The sequence below is a fragment of the Dermacentor andersoni genome, chromosome 7 (assembly GCF_023375885.2).
Source record: "Dermacentor andersoni chromosome 7, qqDerAnde1_hic_scaffold, whole genome shotgun sequence".
Taxonomy (NCBI): Eukaryota; Metazoa; Arthropoda; class Arachnida; order Ixodida; family Ixodidae; genus Dermacentor; species Dermacentor andersoni.
Window position 1 is genome coordinate 20,585,615 of NC_092820.1, and position 18,987 is coordinate 20,604,601.

The 18,987-nt window shown below is 43.1% G+C and overlaps 1 protein-coding gene across 3 annotated transcripts in view; it reads left to right on the top strand.

The window, feature by feature from the left end:
* The window catches only part of LOC126535661 (nuclear exosome regulator NRDE2), a 331,490-nt gene that overhangs the window by 238,262 nt on the left and 74,241 nt on the right, over nt 1-18,987 (top strand). For all 3 annotated transcript variants that reach the window (XM_055073175.2, XM_055073176.2, XM_055073177.2), the window contains one exon: nt 8,813-9,201. In XM_055073175.2, the coding sequence (XP_054929150.2) occupies nt 8,813-9,201 (389 nt within the window). The remainder of the gene's footprint in view (nt 1-8,812; nt 9,202-18,987) is intronic.

The window sequence follows — 18,987 nt, forward strand, 5'->3', positions numbered from 1 at the left end:
CCTTCCAAAATTTGTACGTGTTCGTGGTGTTGTTATCCGTTCGTTACGCAGTGCATAACGAGCTGACGTGTGTGCTGAATGTAACAGGTTATTTTTATGTATGTGCAGCCAGAGTTTGTAGTCGTATATTTTACTCGCTTTGAGCAAATTGTGTTTCATAAACAAAGGATTAGTTGGTAGATCTTTGAGTTCACCATGATAATTCTCAAGAATCCTCAGCACTTTCTTCTGCAATACCTCCAGTTTGTTATAATTCGTAGTCGTTGTAGTACCCCAAACTGGGGCCGTATTCTGAAATGTTCGCCTTCCGCGAAAGTTTTGCCCTGACCAAGCCTCCGCCGACGGCGCGCACTGATTGGCGATTTTAGCAAAACCGGAAAATAAACAGCGCCATCTAGTAGTTCCGGCCTACGTCATTTCAACGTCATGGTGCCGATGGGTGCTCTCAACATGTATTGAATAAATGAACATGTCTTTTGCCGTCTCTTGGCATTCGGTTGGTGGTGGAGTGTAGTAGAGATAAGATAGGTGGTAGTTTATAGTAGCCTTTTTGGTGGCGTTTTACATGCGTTGTTTCACGGCGATATTTGTTCATTCATATAAAATAGGACATTTCACACCTCCTTATTCAATTTATTTTACCTAAAGAGGCCGTAACCAACCGTAGTGAGTGCGCAGAACCCGTACTGCGGCCACTACACTTGAAAACAACACACCCGAGCCGCTCTGCACTCTCACGGTGCGCTCTCTCATGCGATGTGAAGCGTTCGAGAGCACGCTTTGGTAGTGCATGCTAACGTCACGGGTAAGCAGTTGCTTGGTTTATTGACTGTGACTTCCGCGGCGGCGAAACTTTCGCGGAAGGCGAACGTTTCAGAATACGGCCCCTAGTGTGCAATTGGATAAATGAGAGTAGAAGTGGGCATAATATATTGCTTTCTTTAGCTGCAGAGGAATTAGATCTGACAATTTGAATAATAAACCAACTGTTCTGCTTTGTTCTGAGGTTAGTTTGTCTATAGGTGTGTATTTCACGATATATTTTCTTCAAACCACACACCTAGAAATATGACACTTTACACATGCTATGACGGTGTCCTGGAATGTCAGCGTGAGTTCATTGTCACGTTTTATTAGTGAATATGAACAAGACGTAGTTTTTTTTTTTATTGTTCAGAACACCCCCAAAGGCCCTCATTACGAGGGTATTACATGGGGGGGAGGCAATCACAAGCACTGGTCATAGTTAGTACATACTAAAAACAAGAGAGTGTAACAGAAGTAATAATACAGTGAAACATAGGTAATATACAAGATAATTAGGTCACAATTATTACAGAGAAAACATTAGTACATATTAGGAGAACATAAGGCAACTGCAAGAAAAAACAACAAACATCGAAAACACTGTAAAAGTCCCAAAAAAGAATAATAATACGATTAGTCTTCAAGTCGTGAGCGAATTGAATGTTGAAACTTAGTCAAGCCTGGTTCCATGGCAATGACTGATGGTAAGGCATTCCTTTCAGTCGCATTTTCAGTTAGTTTTTTTTGGTTCACTGCAAATTTATTTGCATGAAGCCAACTATCAAGCTGCATTAGGTAGTCTTTAATCGTGTTCTGAAGGTCATTAAATGTCTGCACATATTGGTATCATCCGTTTAAATTACTAACTTTGGTGAGTTAGGTATATCAAATATATCGTTTATGTAAAGTATAAATAAGAAGGGCCCTAGAATCGACCCCTGAGGCACTCCTTGTTTTACCGTAGTAGTTGGGGAAATAACATCACCAATTTTCATACACTGTCTTCTATGGGAAAGATGATTTTTAAAAGATCTAAGGCAACGCTGTGAATGCCGTAATCATGAAGTTCAACTAATAAAATCTCATGGTTAACACGAACGCTTTCATAAGATTGGTGAAGAGACCAACGATGTAAAGCTTATTTTCAATGTCATTCATTATTTTATCTTTAACACGTAATAACGCTAGTTCAGTTGTTTTATTTTTCGGAAAGCCGTGCTGTGTGTCATTTATTAGTTAGACACCAGAACGAGCGTCTGTGATGTCTGCTCAGAAGTTCCAAGTACATTCCTGAACATGAGTGTTGAACTGTCAAGCACCCTTCCGCATGGATTTTCTGGACAGCAAGAGCCTTTCAAAATAAGAGGCGATGTCACTGCTCATTTGAAAGGTCAGGAAGCATGCCTTCCACTCTACATTATTGGTAGTCCTGCTGCTATGTTGCTTGGTCGCAATTGGATTCACGCCTTGGAGATTCGCATAAATGGAATCAGGGTGTCTACCAACTGGAAAACTGGGAAAAGTGGAAATTCTCAGAGATTTTGAGTAGTTTGGAAGTACTCAGGGAAAACTCAGGGAAGTTGTGCTTCTGTCAGGGAAAATTAGCTGTAATTTTATTCAAAGGCAACAAAAGTCACGGTAATGCTGGCTTGAGTAACAGACAGAAATTGTAACGAATAGTCTTTGACGCCGTGTCGCCGGCAGGAGGAGTTGCCAGGGTACAGTCAACAACCGCCTTTACGGATACGCGATAATTTGGACGGTTTTGGGGCACTGCCCCCATAAAAGAACGTCTGAAATTTAAGACACAAGGACCCTTCACTGTCCGATTTTCCGGATTTTTTGCCGTGACCACAGGTCCTAAACGGCCTTAATCAAAGCCACTACCGCTGCCGTTTTGATTACCTCGCTGCCTTGAACCGGCACTCTTGCACGCAGATCCGCTTTCAGCCATAGCCAGCACTGCGGCAATACTAGGCCTAGCTCATTCATTATAAAATATAAAGGCGCCAAATAAACAGACACACACAAGAGAAGAGAACGGGACAGGGCGCCACTCGCAACTGCTTTATTCCCAGAATGCAGGCACATATATACTGTCAGTCAACGCATACGCACAGAGAAAACTTACAATCACGCATGAACTGCCGCATGGAAATGTTTTACAGTTTTTAGATCTTAGCATTGAGTTCGGTAAGGATCATGTCTGTTTGTGCTATGCTCCACATGCAAAGAAAGGGCTTCTGCCATATGACTGAGCACATTCAAAATTAGTGAAGCGAGGAATTGCGTCACTCTGCCTTGAGTCCGCGCTCAGGAAGTCGTGTGTTCACAAGATGGCATTGAGTTCTGACAATCAATTGGCTAGGCTGGCTTCAGCTGGATTCCCTAGTTTGCTCATAACAGCACTAGCCAAAAGCCTCTTACTAGAAAATGAAGAGAAAGGCGATGAGAGCTGGAGCAGAGGCCCCTCGGCAAGAGGTGAGACCGGTGGCTGTGCCGTATGTGCACAAGGTGGCCCACAATCTGAAAAAGGTAGCAAGTAGACATGGCGTCCCGCTTGTGTTTTCAGTCCCAAGGAAGCTCGGAAGCCTTTGCTCTCAAATTGCAAAAAGAAAAGAAAAAAAGAACACAAATAGGCTGTGGGACCAAACATGGGTGACCTTTTATGAACTGTGCCGAAGGGGTTCTGTACGAGATTCCCCTCTCGTGTGGTTGTTCCTATATAGGACAGACCGGGCACTGTGTTAATGAGCATGTCAGGGAGCATGAAAGAAAAGTTGAGCAAATGAAAGAGGGCCCAAATTTGCCTAAACACATTAGGACCTGTCCCTCATCCTCTTGTGAACCACGTTATTCAGATGTGTGAATTCTTGCCCAAAGCACTGATACTATAGAGCAATGGAACTGGTTGAAGGCTATCACACAGGCAAGAAAGGCAACTTGTACATTAGCAAAACTTCGTTATCATTATATAAGGCTGAGAAGAAGTTTCTTGAGCATTGTGTATCATGAATGTTTGATTACAGTCGCCGACTGATCGGACATGCTCGATTATTCGGTCTGCTTCGCGGCACCGCCATTCTCCCTTTAGACCATAATGTAACAAATGCCGAAAGTTCGGACACCTTGCAACCTCTTGTCTGATTTTTCGGGCACTCCTTGAGCCAACTCGATCGAGAACACTATGCACCGACTCTGACCGGGGCATAGTTCGACTTGCTGAACGGCATTTTTGTTTTGAACGTTTTGAACGGTGGTGTTTGCTTTGTGTGCTGTGTCGAGGTTCCGGTGATCCAACGCGGCATACGGAAACATCGCGTTAAGTGTCTAATGGCGCCGACAGTGCCCGCGCAGACTGCGCTGGGGAATGCCGGCAAGCGGGTGCCGGGAGGCCTAAGGCAGTAAACGGCATGGCAGTAAACGCAGTAATGGCAGTAAACGGCATGCATTCATTTTTGCCAACTGACCGATTTTTTTAACGTTTTCGCGGCCCCTAGGGAGTTTAAAAAATCGGACATCGACTGTACAAACTGACCAAGAAGATGCTTCAAATGGTCCACGGAGTGAATGCGTGGCGGAAGGAGGACGAGAACAGAAAGTACCTACATACTGAAGTATGAACTGGAAAGGAAGTGTGACGCCGCTTCTGTGAAGAAGCTTGAGCTCAGAAAACAAAATACTAATAAGTATTGGCTGACGCCGAGATGCAGATGTCCCTCATCTAAACCAAAATAAACTTTTTCAAGCAGTGAAACGCAATACTGAGGCATCGTGTGCGAGCTGATAGTGTGTGAGGACAGTTGAAGTTGACTTACAAGCTTTTGAGAGAGAATCCCAAGTGTGACAAAGTTCGGGCCTCGTACCAATGAGCTTGCTATCAGTTGATAGAAATAGCTCATATTTGAAAATATTTGCTTCTGTGTGCATCTTCTTTTTATTCGTATTTGAGAATATTTTACTCAATTTGCAATGGGTTTTACCATTTCTTTCGAAGACATTTTATTTGCTGTGCATTTTACTAACCTCTCCCTTTTATTCTCTTTCTTTAATAAAATAAATACTGCTTACTATACAAACTGGATAAAGTAGTTTTTTTTATTTTTTCACATGCTTACTAGAGAGTGACAGCATCAAGCGACATGGTGTCAGCCCGTCTTGATGTAAAACAAAGTTCTGCATTACTCAGGGCAATTTTTCAAAGCCACTCTGGGAAAACCTTGAAAACTCAGGGAATTTGGAAATTTCCACTTGGTGGACACCCTGGGAATTGAGCAAGTAAACAAAATTACAGTTGTAGCAGACCTGGTAACCCAGTTCCCGGCTGTGTTTGCAGAAGGGCAGGGTATGTTCAAAGAAGTTTCTGTGAAAATTGTGCCTGTTGATGCTCAGCGAAAGTTCTGCAAACCCCAACCAGGTCCTTCTGCACTGCGTGATGGTGTCACCCAGGAGCTACAGAAGTTGCAGTGTGATGAAGTGATTGAGCTTGTGAATGGTCAAGTGAGAATCTGTGGAGATATTAAAGTGACTCAACTCTGTATCCCTCCTGGAGAGCTGTCCTCTTCAGCTGACAATTGGTCGCCCCTGTGTCAGCTGGACTGGCTTGTCTGTGCTGCACTTGGCACTCCATTTGCGCTGAAAATGAAGTGAAACGCATGCTTGGGAGGCATTGAGCTCAAGGGGCTCCGTGGCACACACAACATGTGGCACTGCATGGGTCTCTACACCAAATATATAGAAGGTTAGAAAAATTTAATTGTAGATATTCGATTTCTGAATCAAATTTTTTGATCATTCACTATTCAATTCGATTGGGTGACATTTAAGTATTCGCGCACTCCTAGTTGTAGCATGGTAGGAGCTTAGGAGCTTCTGTGCAAGACAATCTCACGTGGCGACCACAGGATCACTAGGCAACCAGGCAATTAGTGGGTGTTCCTGTAACAGAACATCTGTGATGCCTGCAACAATATATTTGCTAATAGCTTCTGCATTGCACTACTAAAATTAAAATGTCTTAAAGGAGGCATTGCTCCGAGGGCCATATAGAGCAGGGCAGCTGTGCAGATGAGACGGCATGAGCACACATTGCATTCGTGGATTGGGTCACTATACCATGTTCCATTGTCATTCCCTTTTCTTTTTGCTGTGATTTCACTTGCTCTGCCATATGTGTGCCTCTCCTTGGGTCATCCAGAAAGGAATCTTTTCGCAAAGCTTAGTCAATTAGCAGTTGGGCTCACAGCATTTTAACATGGGGGGAAAAAAATTCATGTTTTAGACAAGTTTCCTACATAAGCATTTAAATTTTTTACAGACTACTACAGTGTACCTGCATAAATTATGTGTTATATTTTTATTTACACTTGACAACTTCCAGGAGGATGAGGGTAGTGCCTAGCCACAGGTGGCATGCAAAGGCATGCTGGCAATAGCTCCGTTCGACCAGTTTCTTTTGACGACTTCCAGTGCACGACATTGTCAGTGCAGCCCAATACTATTTGTGCCACACAAGAACTTTCTCAGGCATGTTAAAATGTTAAATAGCTGGATTTCAGCAATCATTTGGATGCAAAAGCGTTATCGCATCTGGTAACTTGTGCAAAGGGTGTGTGTTGTATTCTCTGTTAAGCTTGAAGTAGCTAATTTTTGTTTACAGCTTGCCAGCTTGTCTTATCTTTTCTTTTTTTTTTTATGTTGGGAACGTGTTATATACTCACCTTTGTTGAATTAAAGATGGAAAGTTTCACCGTGCTTCTTGTCTTGGGCAGGTAGCCCATCTTTATTTCTTTTTGTGCCTTTTTCTTGTGGTAGCATCATGATACAGCAGAAGTGGCGATGAGGGTTAATTAGCGACTACAGCCACCATGTTCGATTGCAAACAGCCACCATCCCTGTTTCTTGCTACGTCAAGTGTCCTCTGGAGGCAATGGAAGTGACTACTTGGAAGTTGTCTGTGGAAAGGAGCTGTCGAAAAAGTGCTTTTTGGCCTTGGCCTGGAGAGGCAGCAGGTGTACTACCAGTTTGGTGTCGATGGATGCAGCCAGCAGCCCAAACAATGTGGAAGATGACAAAGACGTTTTTGAAGAGCTCTCGCAGTGCTGGACAAGCATTTCACCAGAGCAGTGAAGGAACTGATGAAGGACTAGGTCTAAATCGCCGACTTATCCTAGGCAAAGCCTTCGAGGCTTACTCTATTGCCTTACATGAGCTTGCTGTAAGCTGCAACTTTGGCAATGGAATGGAGAAAGCTGTGCGAGACCAGCTTTTGGAAGGAGTGATGCTGCAGCACATGCAAAAACTTGTCATGCAGTCTAGGTGGCAGCAGTGTTGGCGAGTTCAGCGTGACTGGTGTCAGCTGAGCATTCTAGTGCAGTTCGTGGTGGAGTATGCCGGAGCATTATTTGAGCTGAAGACCAGTGCCCCTGCTGCTGAAGGTACCTGATCAAATGGTGCTGGCTGGTTGCATAGCTGCCTGCCTCTGGCGAAACATTGTTTTGGTACCAGAGCAAGCTTAGATGCATTCCAGCACCATCCATTTTGAAGTCTGAATGCTCACATAAGAAGCTGCTTGGCGACTGTCAGTGGACGAGAATATGACAATTATCCTTGGCACCACTTCCTGGTTTCTGAACATGGGGAAAGTCTCCCTCCTCAAACTTGGGCACCCTAGCAATCATCTTTGCATCTGTGTACTCCTTCATGTAACGCTGCTTTGTTGGCACACATTTACATAGCTCTTGCATTTCTGCTGAAGGCTGCACTGCAAGATCTCTTGATGGTATGCTAACGATGTCAAGACAGGCCCTGTGCTGAGGCCCATGTAGGAGCTGGGCAGAGGAAACATCTGTGGTTGAGTGTGAAATGGTATGATAAACTCCCAAGTAATCAGAAACAGTTTTTATTTTCCTCAAGGAAAAAATGGACCAACTTCAGACGTCGTCCCTCCAACACAAAAAGCTGAATAAAATCCTTTAGGCTTCAGTTAAAATGTTCAGCTAAACCATTAATTAGCCTGCAGGTAATACATTGACGAGACGCAGTGCTTGACGCCTCTTTCTTTCTAAAAACAACTGAGACTTGAACTGCGGTCGCTCTCCATGACAAGCTCTTCTGGTTCGCCCTCTTGGCTAAAAAAAAAATTTTCTAAAAATGTCTCTCACGACTTGTGATGTAACTGTGTTTACAAAGCAAATTTTGGGCCATTTTGTGTAGTTCATCATCATAATGATGAACTTAGGACTGGTTGCTTCAGACACATTGCTTGGCCCAACTATGTCCACTGCCAACTTTTCCAGGACTCTTGTGGCAAGGTGAGTGGATTTAGTGGAGCAATTGCAGTCTTTGCCAACTTATCTGCAGACTGACACACACATAGCAGCTTCTTATGTCCTCAACCTGCCTGTCCATATGCAGCCCCCAGTAGTCGTCATGCAATCTTTGTTTTTTTCTTGTGATGCTAGGTTGTGCTTCATCGGGCAGTAAAATTAGGTCGGCAGTCAGCACCTCGGGAACAACAACTCTGTCCTCCCTAAAAACCATGCCATCGACAGCAGACGGTTGTTCTTGCAGCGGATGAATTGGAGTCAACTTCTGTGGCAGCACGTTCTTGGCTAGCCAATCTGTTTCAATGCACTTGGCCACCAGCTGTAGTGTGTCGTCTGCGGCTGTTACTGCTTGCACCTACTTCTTTCTAATGCAAAGTGAAGCGAACGAAACAATTTCTTCTACCTGTGGTTCATACTGTAAGTAACCTGGACAACACGTTTCCCACTGCAGAAAGTTATAATTGAAGACTATATCTTTTAATAAGTATATTCAGTTTTAAAAGTTGGCTATTCAAACACTTTCTAGTCATGCCTACCTATGTGTTGGTGCCAAAATTTTTCGCTCTTTTCGTTTGCAGTTTTGTCTCTTCAGAAATGCTCTTTCAGCTCACCAAGGCCTCCACCTTGACCTGACAGTGGTGTGCAGGAATGGCCGATTTTCACAAAGCTTTGTGCAGGTATCACAGCCCGGGGCATTGGCTGGTTGCCGCGGCGATGTCTGGCTCCTGCTGGCCACATACCTTAACCTACAAATGGGAGTCCTCTGGTATGAAGAAGAGACACCAATTGTTGATCGAAAGCCGTTTGGTCGTGACGAAGGACTGTTGGCACTCTCATGGCTTGACTCCGGCCGCAAGTTTCGGGAGGTGCTTTCCAGTCGGCTGCAGCCATCGGCACTTCTCAGGGCTGCTGCTGCCATTGATAACCGCTGCAGAGACCCCGCTGGCCGGACTGCCGGTGCCATAGATGTGGCCTTGTGGATGAAGTTTTTCTCCTCAGGCTTCGGCGCCGTGTCTGCAATCGTAAACGAATGGCTTGATGCTTGCACGAAGGATGAGGAGGCGAGGTGAGTCGCTTGAAGTTGTTGTTATTATCAAGAAAGTAATGCAGTCAAATCTCGATATAATGAATTGTGTGTGACAGCCGAAAATCGTTTGTTATTCAGAAAGGTCATTATAGTGAAAGCCTCAAAATTAGCCCTTCCGCCCATCAACCCATCAGTTCATAAGTTGTCACCATTTGAGTTCTCCACGAAAACGTCGCTGCTGGCTCTCGGCCCGTGCTGTTGCTATTTTCCATTGATTCTACCGCCACGCACCACTGAAGCACCGTATAATAAGAGTGACGTGCACAAAGCATCTATGCTGAGAAAACTACTGACAAAAAGAAAGCTCCATGTCTCCTCCAAAGCACAATGTTTCTTGTTGTTTGTTTGTTTTTCACACTTTGTTGTGAAAACCGCAACTGCCTCACTCGAAATGGGTGCCTGAACTATTCCAAAGCTCAAACGTGCATAAGTATGACACCGTCCGCAAAGTGCGAAGTGTGGCGATCGTGTGACAGAGGTTACATTTCTCCGTGCATGTATCTAATATGGCTGCAGAAAAAAGCACAAAAGAGTTATGCACAGAAAGAAGGATGAAAAAAGGAAGAGACATGCCTTCGTTGCTAGGCGATACTTGCCTGGGAGGAATGTACGTTCACAAAACCTGATGTGTCGTCGCCTCCGCAATAGATTAAGAAAAATTCTTGCGTGTTTTTTGTTGAGCGCTCTGTCAGGTTTTCCGAACCTATGCTGCGGCATCCACTTTCTGCGCATTGTCGTCTGCTAGCCTACTGTTTCAGCTGCCGTGAGGCATACACTGAAAACTAAGAATCCCAACATTTCACAATATTATTTTATAGTACTGAGGTGTTAACATGACACAGAAACTGAATAACGATCATTATTCTGAAAAGTTCGGCATTCTGAAGTTCGTAGTACTGAAATGTTTTTACATTGAAACCATAAGCAGTCAGCAGGGGATTTTTGAAAAGTTAATTAATCTGAAAGGTTACCTAACGTGGTGTTCGTAGTAACGAGGTAGTAACCTTTAGGAGTATAATGAAATAAACATAGCCCTCCGCGGTTGCTTAGTGGCTGTGGTGTTGGGCTGCTAAGCAAAAGGTCGCGGGATCGAATCCTGGCCACGGCGGCCACATTTCGATGGGGGTGAAATGCGAAGCACCTGTGTACTTAGATTTAGGTGCAGGTTAAAGAACCCCAGGTTGTGCAAATTTCCGTAGTCCCCCACTATAGCATGCCTCATAATCAGATTGTGGTTTTGGCATGTAAAACCCCATAATTTAGTATTTTTAAAAATAAAAGCAAATAAGAAGTCGCCTGTAGGCTCAGAAACACTGCCTTAGACATTCTCATTATTTCTATTTCCTAACCACTATGCTCTTTATATATATATATATATATATATATATACAGGGTGTTTCAGCAAACACTTTCAAAAATCTTTAAAAGTTGCCTATGGCAGCTGGGTATCACAATTCTAGTTCATGAGCTGGTCTACTCGAAGTGGTGGACAATACTTGCACAAAAAATTGAGATCCAAACTTGGGAAATTAATGAAAATTCACTAATTAAGTTACTAACTAATTACATTATGGCCTATATTGCAATTTACAAGTTCTAGCCGTGGAGTTCGCAAGGCGGATCCACTTGGAACGAATTTTCAAGATGACACCAGTTTACAAGTACAAATACAAATACCTTTATTTCAACATCAGGGATGTTAGGGGTGCACCCAAAAAGCCTAAGACTGGCTTGACAGAGGGGCGCACCCCCGTACATAAAAACCGGCAGCAACAGAACACGGACAGAACAATAGTAATAAAAAAGACTACAGTGCATAGGTAAACATCATATTCAATAAATATTAGTGAACATCCTCTTGCAATAACAAATAAATGAAGGCGGCAGAATTAACGTGAAACGCTCAAGAACACTAAAGAATGCAAAACGAAGAATAACAATAAGAGAAGAAAAAAAGAGGAAGGAGGCGCAAACTTGCAGTAAAAAACACCCGTATCATTAGGTTTTCAGGGCTCATTGGGCCGATTAAGAAGAGTTGGAATTATATGTCGGAGCATTGGACGACCGTAATTAGTACAAAAGGATGGCACATGCCAGACGTCGTCGTTACGTGTTGGGCAGTAATTAGCTTTGGGCCATAAGTTAGCTTTGTCATCAAAGAATGAGTCATGATATTTCCGTTTTCTTTCATATTGTTTACTTAGCAATAAATTATATAGGTCAATAATTGGTGTTACTTTTAACGATGCGAAAAGAGGTTGAGTGTGAGCAGTAAACGGGGCATTCGCAATGATACGAATGACCTTTTTCTGTATTTTCTGTAACCTATATGTATTTGACCATGTTGTTGTACCCCACACCAGATGACAATATGAAAGGTTAGATAAAAATAGTACATTATAAACTAAAAGTCTAACACTCAGAGGTAGTAGAGAGCGGACTCTGTATAACATGCCTGTGCATTTTGCAAGTTTTTTAACCAGATTGTCGATGTGTATGTCCAATCAAAGATTGCACTGCAGTGTCACACCTAGACACTTTACTGACTCTGCTATTTCAATGCTTTGAAAACCAAGCGTTAGTGTAGGTAAGTGTTCTAGTGGTCTGTTCTTAGGTCTAAAAAGTACAGCTTTAGTTTTGGTAGCGTTAATTTTCAATAAAGATTCAGTACTCCATTCGACCAATTTGCGCAGAGTTTCATTAGCGTTTAATGTCAAGTCATTAAGTGTTTTAGCCCTAAAAAATATGCTGACATCATCTGCATACATTATACATTTAGCGCTGTTGTCAATATTCACAATGTCGTTAATATAGATGTTAAAGAGTGTAGGTCCGAGAATACTGCCTTGCGGCACCCCAGAATGAATGGATCTAAAGTGCGATGAAGAATTGTTAATTACAACCCGTTGCTGGCGGTGCTCTAAATATGTTATTAAAAGCTGAAGGAATGTGCCGCGAAATCCATAGTGCTCAAGTTTAAGGAATAATACTTTGTGATTTATGGAGTCGAATGCTTTGGAGAAATCCACGAAAACCCAGAGAGTTAGTTCTTTTTCTTAGTTAGTTCTTTTTCTTCAAATGACTAATATAATTTCCTTCATGGTTAATAATGCTGTTTCTGTTGATTTTCCTGCGACAAAACCCAACTGGGAAGCTGATATGACTTTGTGTTTGTTAATAAAGCTTGTAATGCGCACTATTAAAAGCTTTTCAAAACATTTAGAAAGAACTGGTAAGATTGATATAGGTCGGTAGTTGGAGAAATTATTTTCGTCTCCTCCTTTAAAAATTATGGTCGTGTTGGCAACCTGTAGCTTTTTCGGGAAAGTTCCTGAGGAAAATGCCAAGTTTATTATGTATTCTAATATCGGTGCAAGTATGTGCAATGTGTACTTCGCTGGCAATATTTGGAGGTCGTCAATGTCTTTACTTTTACTGTTTTTCAGCGATTGTAGGACCGACAGAACTTCGTTAGTTGTAACAGGGGTTAAAAATGCGGTTTGGCTAACCTTTTGACTCATGCTGTTTAGGTATTGGTTGGGCTGCGTGCCGTCTGCAATGGACACGAAGAAATTATTGAAAGCATCTGCTAGTTGAGAAGCGGATAAGTGAGTGCCATGTGTGACTATTTCATCTACTACAGTCTTCTTTTTTAAGTTGAGCAAATTATTGAGCCTCCCCCAAACAATATCGGAGTGCTTTATTACTTTGTCGTTCAATTGGTTACTCATATAGTTCCTTTTGGCTTGCTGATTAATACTGTTAGCTTTATTTCTCGCAGCCTTAAACTTCTTCAAATCTTCAATATCTTTTGTTTTTAGAAAAGCGCTTAAAAAGTATGTTTTTAATTCATACTGCCTTTAGGCATTCCTTGGTTATCCATGGCTTATGCGCCTTCGAAGCTCGCACTCTTGTTTTGTATGGAAAAGACTCACAATACAGCTGCTTGTAGGTGGAAATAAAAGTACCATAAGCTTCATCAACATTGGTTTCCTCATAGACGTTGCTCCAGTTTACTTGCGACAGTTTATCATAAAACGTTGGTAAAGTGTTGTATACTGATATCGCGTGTCACACTACGTTTTCATGATAATCGCTTATCGGCCACGCAAGCAGCAGTCGGCAGATCACATGCTCATCACCCTATAAAAAGGGCACGGCATCAATAAACGTTGTCTGTTCCACCCTGGCGTCCGGCTGATACGCTACATAAAGTAGTCTGGTTTATGTCTTGAACACGCATAGCAAACCTTGTAGGTTTGTTAGGGGGAACTGTGAGATTTGTAATTAAATAAATTGATAGGGGATCACTAAGATCAGCTGCCAGTGCACCGGATATTGACAATTCATCACATGCATTAGTAATGAAGGTGTCTAGTAATGTTGATATTTCGGGCGTAATGCGTGTTGGTTGATTTATGATATTGAAAAATGCGTTGGTCTCTAGTATAGTATAGAACTCTTGTTGAAGTGTGGACTTTCCAAGCAAGCTTATGTTCAAGTCCCCACCTAATATGAGTGTGTATTTATTATCATTTACCTAGCTGAAGTACTCGTCCATAAAATGAAGAAATTTGTTACTGCTTCCCCTGGGTGGGCGGTAGGGGACAGTAAAAAGCAAGGAATTACATTTTAGGGTAAGCACCTCGTAGTCGTCGGTTACAACACAGAAACACAGATATAAATTCCCGAACTTTGCAGAGAAATGCACTGGTGTTCCAGTTAATTTGTGAACAAAATGTCGTTTCATGCACTGAAGCACACAAGTAACTGGAAAGCCAATGCATTTCTCCGCAAAGTTCTGGAATTTATATCTCGAAACTGGTGTTGTCCTGAGAATTCGCTCCGAGTGGATCCGCCTTGCGAATTAAACTGCTAGAATTTGTAAATTGCAATGTGGGTCATAAGATAATTAGCTAAAAAGTTAATTAGTCAGGGTGTCTACCAATCGGGAAAACCGATGATTCTCAGGGATTTTGAGTAGTCTGGAAAAACTCAGGGAAAACTCGGGGAATTTGTGCCTCTATCAGGGAAAATTAGCTGTAATTTTATTGAAAGGGTCGAAAGTCACGGTAATGCTGGCTCGAGTAACAGACAGGAATCGTAATGAATCATATTTGACACCCTGTCGTCGGCTGGTGAAGTTGCCAGTGTACACTCAACGACCGACTTTCCGGATTCCCGATAACTTGGACGGCTTCGCGGCACCACCACGTATGCCTTAGAGTCAATGCATCAGAACGTCTGAAATTTCGGACGCAACAACTCTTCGCCGTCCGATTTTGCAGACGTCTTTCCGTGACCGCAGGTCCGTAACGGCATTAATAAAAGCCACAACCTCCGCCATTTTGATAACCTCGCCACCTCGAACCGGCGCTCTAGCACGCAGACCCTCGGCAGCCGTAGCCATAACTGCGGCAACGCTAGGCCTAGCTGCTTCGACGTTAGCTTCTTGCTGTTAGGTGCCGCGTTTTTTATTGAAAGAATTTGCATGTACTTCGCCTTTGCGGTCCTCGCGATTGGCTTAGAAGCTTAGAAAGCACGGTGCGTTGCATAATGCCGGTTCCCGAAAGTCAGCTTCGCCTCTGTACAGAAAAGAATTACTTGCTGAAGCATACGCAAATGTATTGCAGTGAAGCATAACAAGCGTGGGAAGAGGCTATTGCCACGGGGCACATTATGTATTCCTTAGTTATACATGCGTGCACCCGGTATTTCCTGTCACAGTACGAGCACCAATATGCCTAATACGTGTACCGACAGACCTTCAGAGCGTTTTCGAATGTGCCTGTGGTGGTTTGAGCCCCTAAGGGCAGCAAATGACATGCATTTATTTTTTCCAACTGGCTGATTTTTCTAACGTTTTCGCGGCCCCTAGGGAGTTTGAAAAATCGGACGTGGACTGTGTAACTGACCAAGATTCTTCAAGTGGTCCGTGAGGCGAACGAGTGGCGGGAGGAGGACAAGAACAGAAAGGACCTATGCATTGAGGAATGAATGGGAAAGGAAGTGTGCTGCCGCCATTGTGAAGGAGCTTGAGCTCAAAAAACAAAGTGTTGGCTGTTGCTGAGATGCAGGTGTCCCTCGTCCAAACCAAAATAAGCTCTTTAAAGCAGTGAAACACTATGCTGAGGCATCGTGCGAGGGCTGAGAGTATACCTCAGCTGTCCTGACCTATATGTCAGGACAGTTGAGGTTGACTTACAAGCTGTTGAGACAGCATCTCAATTGTGACAAAGTTCTGGCCTCTTACCACTGAGCTTGCTATCAGTTGATAGAAATAGTTCATATTCGAAAATATTTGTTTTTGTATGCATCTTCTTTTTTTTTTCGTATTTGAGAATGTCCAACTGCATTTGCAATTTTTTTCTAAGACATTTCATTTCTGTGCATCTTACTAGCCCTCCCCCCCCCCCCCCCCCGTCTATTATCTTTTTGAATAACATAAACAATACTCCTTAGTATTCATATTGGATTAAGTCATTTTTTTAACAATTTTTTCGTATGTTTACTAGAGAGTGACAGCATCAGGCGCTATGGTTTCAGCCCGTCTTGACATAAGACATAGTTCTTCATCACTCAGGTAATTTTGCAAAGGCACTCACGGAAAACATGGAGAATTCAGGGGAATTTGGAAATGTCAAGTTGGTAGAGACCCTGATTAGTGAATTCTTGTTAATTAGTCAATTGTGCATTTAAATTTTTTGTGCAAGTAATGCTCGCCGCTTCGAGTAGACTGGCTCATAAACTAGAATTGAGCTATCTGCCACAGGCAACCTTTAAAAGATTTTGAAAGTGTTCGCTGAAACACCCTGTTTATATATGTATATGTATCAATACTGCTGCTCTTCTTTGAGATCGTGGCAGTTGGGCTGTACAGTGCAAGGAAAACAATGAATGGGTTACACACAAAAAAACATAAGCAGTGCAGTTATACATACTATAAAAGTAACACCATGTGAAGGTGGCGGTCCCACTCCGGTGGCACGAGCCCGCCGTTTTCAGTATCTTTGGAGCAACCGTGGCGGCTCTTCGACTTAAGATATAAAGTTGTCGTACATACCATAAAAAAGGTTAATTCTTGTATATTCCAACTATATATAATATAAATGAATTGATTATCATGATTTAGAAATAAATGTTCAAGAACAAGCATGAAATGCATGATTTTCGCGAACTGTGTCTCAGTTGTGACAACATTTAGAACAAACTACCGCATTTACTGCATTGCGGCTTGCTCTGTAGCTTTAGGACATTTTTATCTATTTCCTGGACGCAGCAAAATGATGTTGAATTTTTACTTTTTGGATAATTTGCTTTTGAAGATTGTCAAATATCGCAACTTCTGTAGTAAACAGCCCGGCAACTACATGCTCAAGGAAGCTAAATTTTGGATAAATAGAGTTCAAGGAATTTCCATTTAGGACGCAAAATTTCATTTATGTAGCTTTATTAGTTTTCCTAATAATGTGACCCAAATTAAGCAATATTTAGAATTCTGGTCCTACTTTTGCTCATTATTGCAGGAAGGTACTAAAGGTACGAAGCTGCCATTTTGGATGAGACAACTAGAAGCCTAAATACAAAATGTGATTGGTCAGAATTGTGGTTGCATCAGTGGCCATCAGAGACAGCGCTGCGGTACCGCAAATTTTGAACATGTCACGCACCTGTCAATAATTTTCAAAGCGAACCCGTTGTCGGCCATGAGTGGAACCGGCGAAGAGGCGCTTTGGGTTCTGTTGCTGTGGCTTGGCTGTTTGCTTGTGACCATGGCCGTGCCACCTCGGAGAGTCACGGGTGGTGCGCGCTCGCACGCATTGATCATCTCTGAGGTGCGACTTCATCCACATGAAAATATGGTGGCGCCCCCTCATTCTTTGCCTCGGGTTGCTCTCCCGGACCCGTCAATGACTGGAGGTGCTAGACGTGTTATCAGAGCTGACAGATGAGGAGTTTCGGCATCATTATCGTCTGTGAAAGGGAACCATCCGATGGCTGTGCGACAAACTGGAGGAGACGAGCAGCCATTGCCCTTTGCCGGTGCGAGATGTGCGGCCCGAGGAAAATGTCCCTGTGCGATGACATCATAGAATAAAGAACCAACTTTCAAAATTTCCACTCAACTGAAGGCAATTGGGCTATTTCCTTTGATTTGAGTGGTAACAATTTTTAACGCGTGGATTACCACCTGGCGACAAACAATTTAACAAATGGCAATATTATATTGCCTAATGTACAATAAAAGAATATGTCAACACGCGACGATAATTGAAAACTTTCAGGACAATATTTAAATAATAGTTCATATTTATTGAGCAAGAAGAAACGTTCTGCAATTCTTAACTCGTCATATGATGACGTACACTTCAGAGGTGGCACCCTCTCGTTTATTGGTCGCGTCTTCCACCTCTGGCTTAGGAGTGGCCTATTTAGTAACGTAAGCGGTGAAGCGAACTGGGGTGCTATTCTCGACACGCATGGCGGCTGCACGGCCACCATTATCCGCTATGTTGACTCTCTGATTGGCTGTGAAGAGCTCACGTGCCTTGAAATTTGTGCCAGAAAATAGAAGTTCTGCAAAATGCAATTTTGCATTTTCATCAAGATAATGAAACGTGACGTGGAGCTACAAATATTATAGACTAATACATTTTTTTGGTCCTTGGCAGCTATATTGCGACGTTAGCGCTTCCAAAAGGAAGTGAGCGGTAGTGTACAGAAGCCAGTGCAATGCATCTGCAATTTCGCGAATATGGGGTGGGTATCCAAGATATGCGCCATGCCAGCTTGCTGATTGGCTGAAGGAATGTGCTGTGGGGAGCATCACAGGAAGGGCCATTTCGTAAACGTCAATTTGACGTTGCATGACGTTGCGCTGGGCCGCCATTGCAGAGATTTTCCGCCATAATTTGTTGTGCGACGAGCCATGTGAATTATGGTAATGAGCAGCCATATGCAATGGCGGGAGAGAGGAATATGTATCGCCACGCTTTCCCCGTCGTTTGGCACCATGAAAATCTTTTGTTCATAATGCGTGCTCATAGTATTTGCATCGCTCTCGGGTGGTGTTGGCATTTGTGTTTTGGGCCATCATTTTTTAAGATAACGCGTTTATGCGAAATAATATTGGTTGAACATAGCAAACATTGCGCAACATTGTCCACTTTCCACTTCTGCATTTGTATTGTAATCAAGATTGATGCCTTTTCGCACAATCTAAAGTTATGACAACAGCGTCTTTTTAATTTATAAAAAGGAATGCATGCAAGGCGGCGCCTTGAAGTTTCCTCCACCGGTGCGAGTGACCAGCGAACTGAACAAGAGATGGCAGTGCCGGTGTTTGCATCGTACTAACGGATATCTCTGGTGCGCGCAACGCTATCGGTGATATGCAGCCGTTTCTCAGCCAGCCGAGTTGGGCTGAGTCACTTGCGTTTCGTGAGATAGCGATAACGCGGCCTATAACGTGTGCTCATCACCACTGGTCGGTCGCGTACGTTGCCTCGAGGTAGAAAACAAGTGCGTTGGCACTAACATACGATGACTCATTCTGTTTACCGGGTACACGCATCCTAGCTAATGAAGCAGACGACGGCTTGTACACAGCAGACGACGGAAGCGAGAAGCGTTTTCAACGGAGTAATCGTACGCTTTGAGATAGCTGCTTTATTTTTACTGGGGAGGAAAACTGCTTTGCTTTATCAAGAACGTTAGGTTAGGTGCCTTCATTTCAGTTTCTTGGGCAAAACGTCAAGTTTGTGT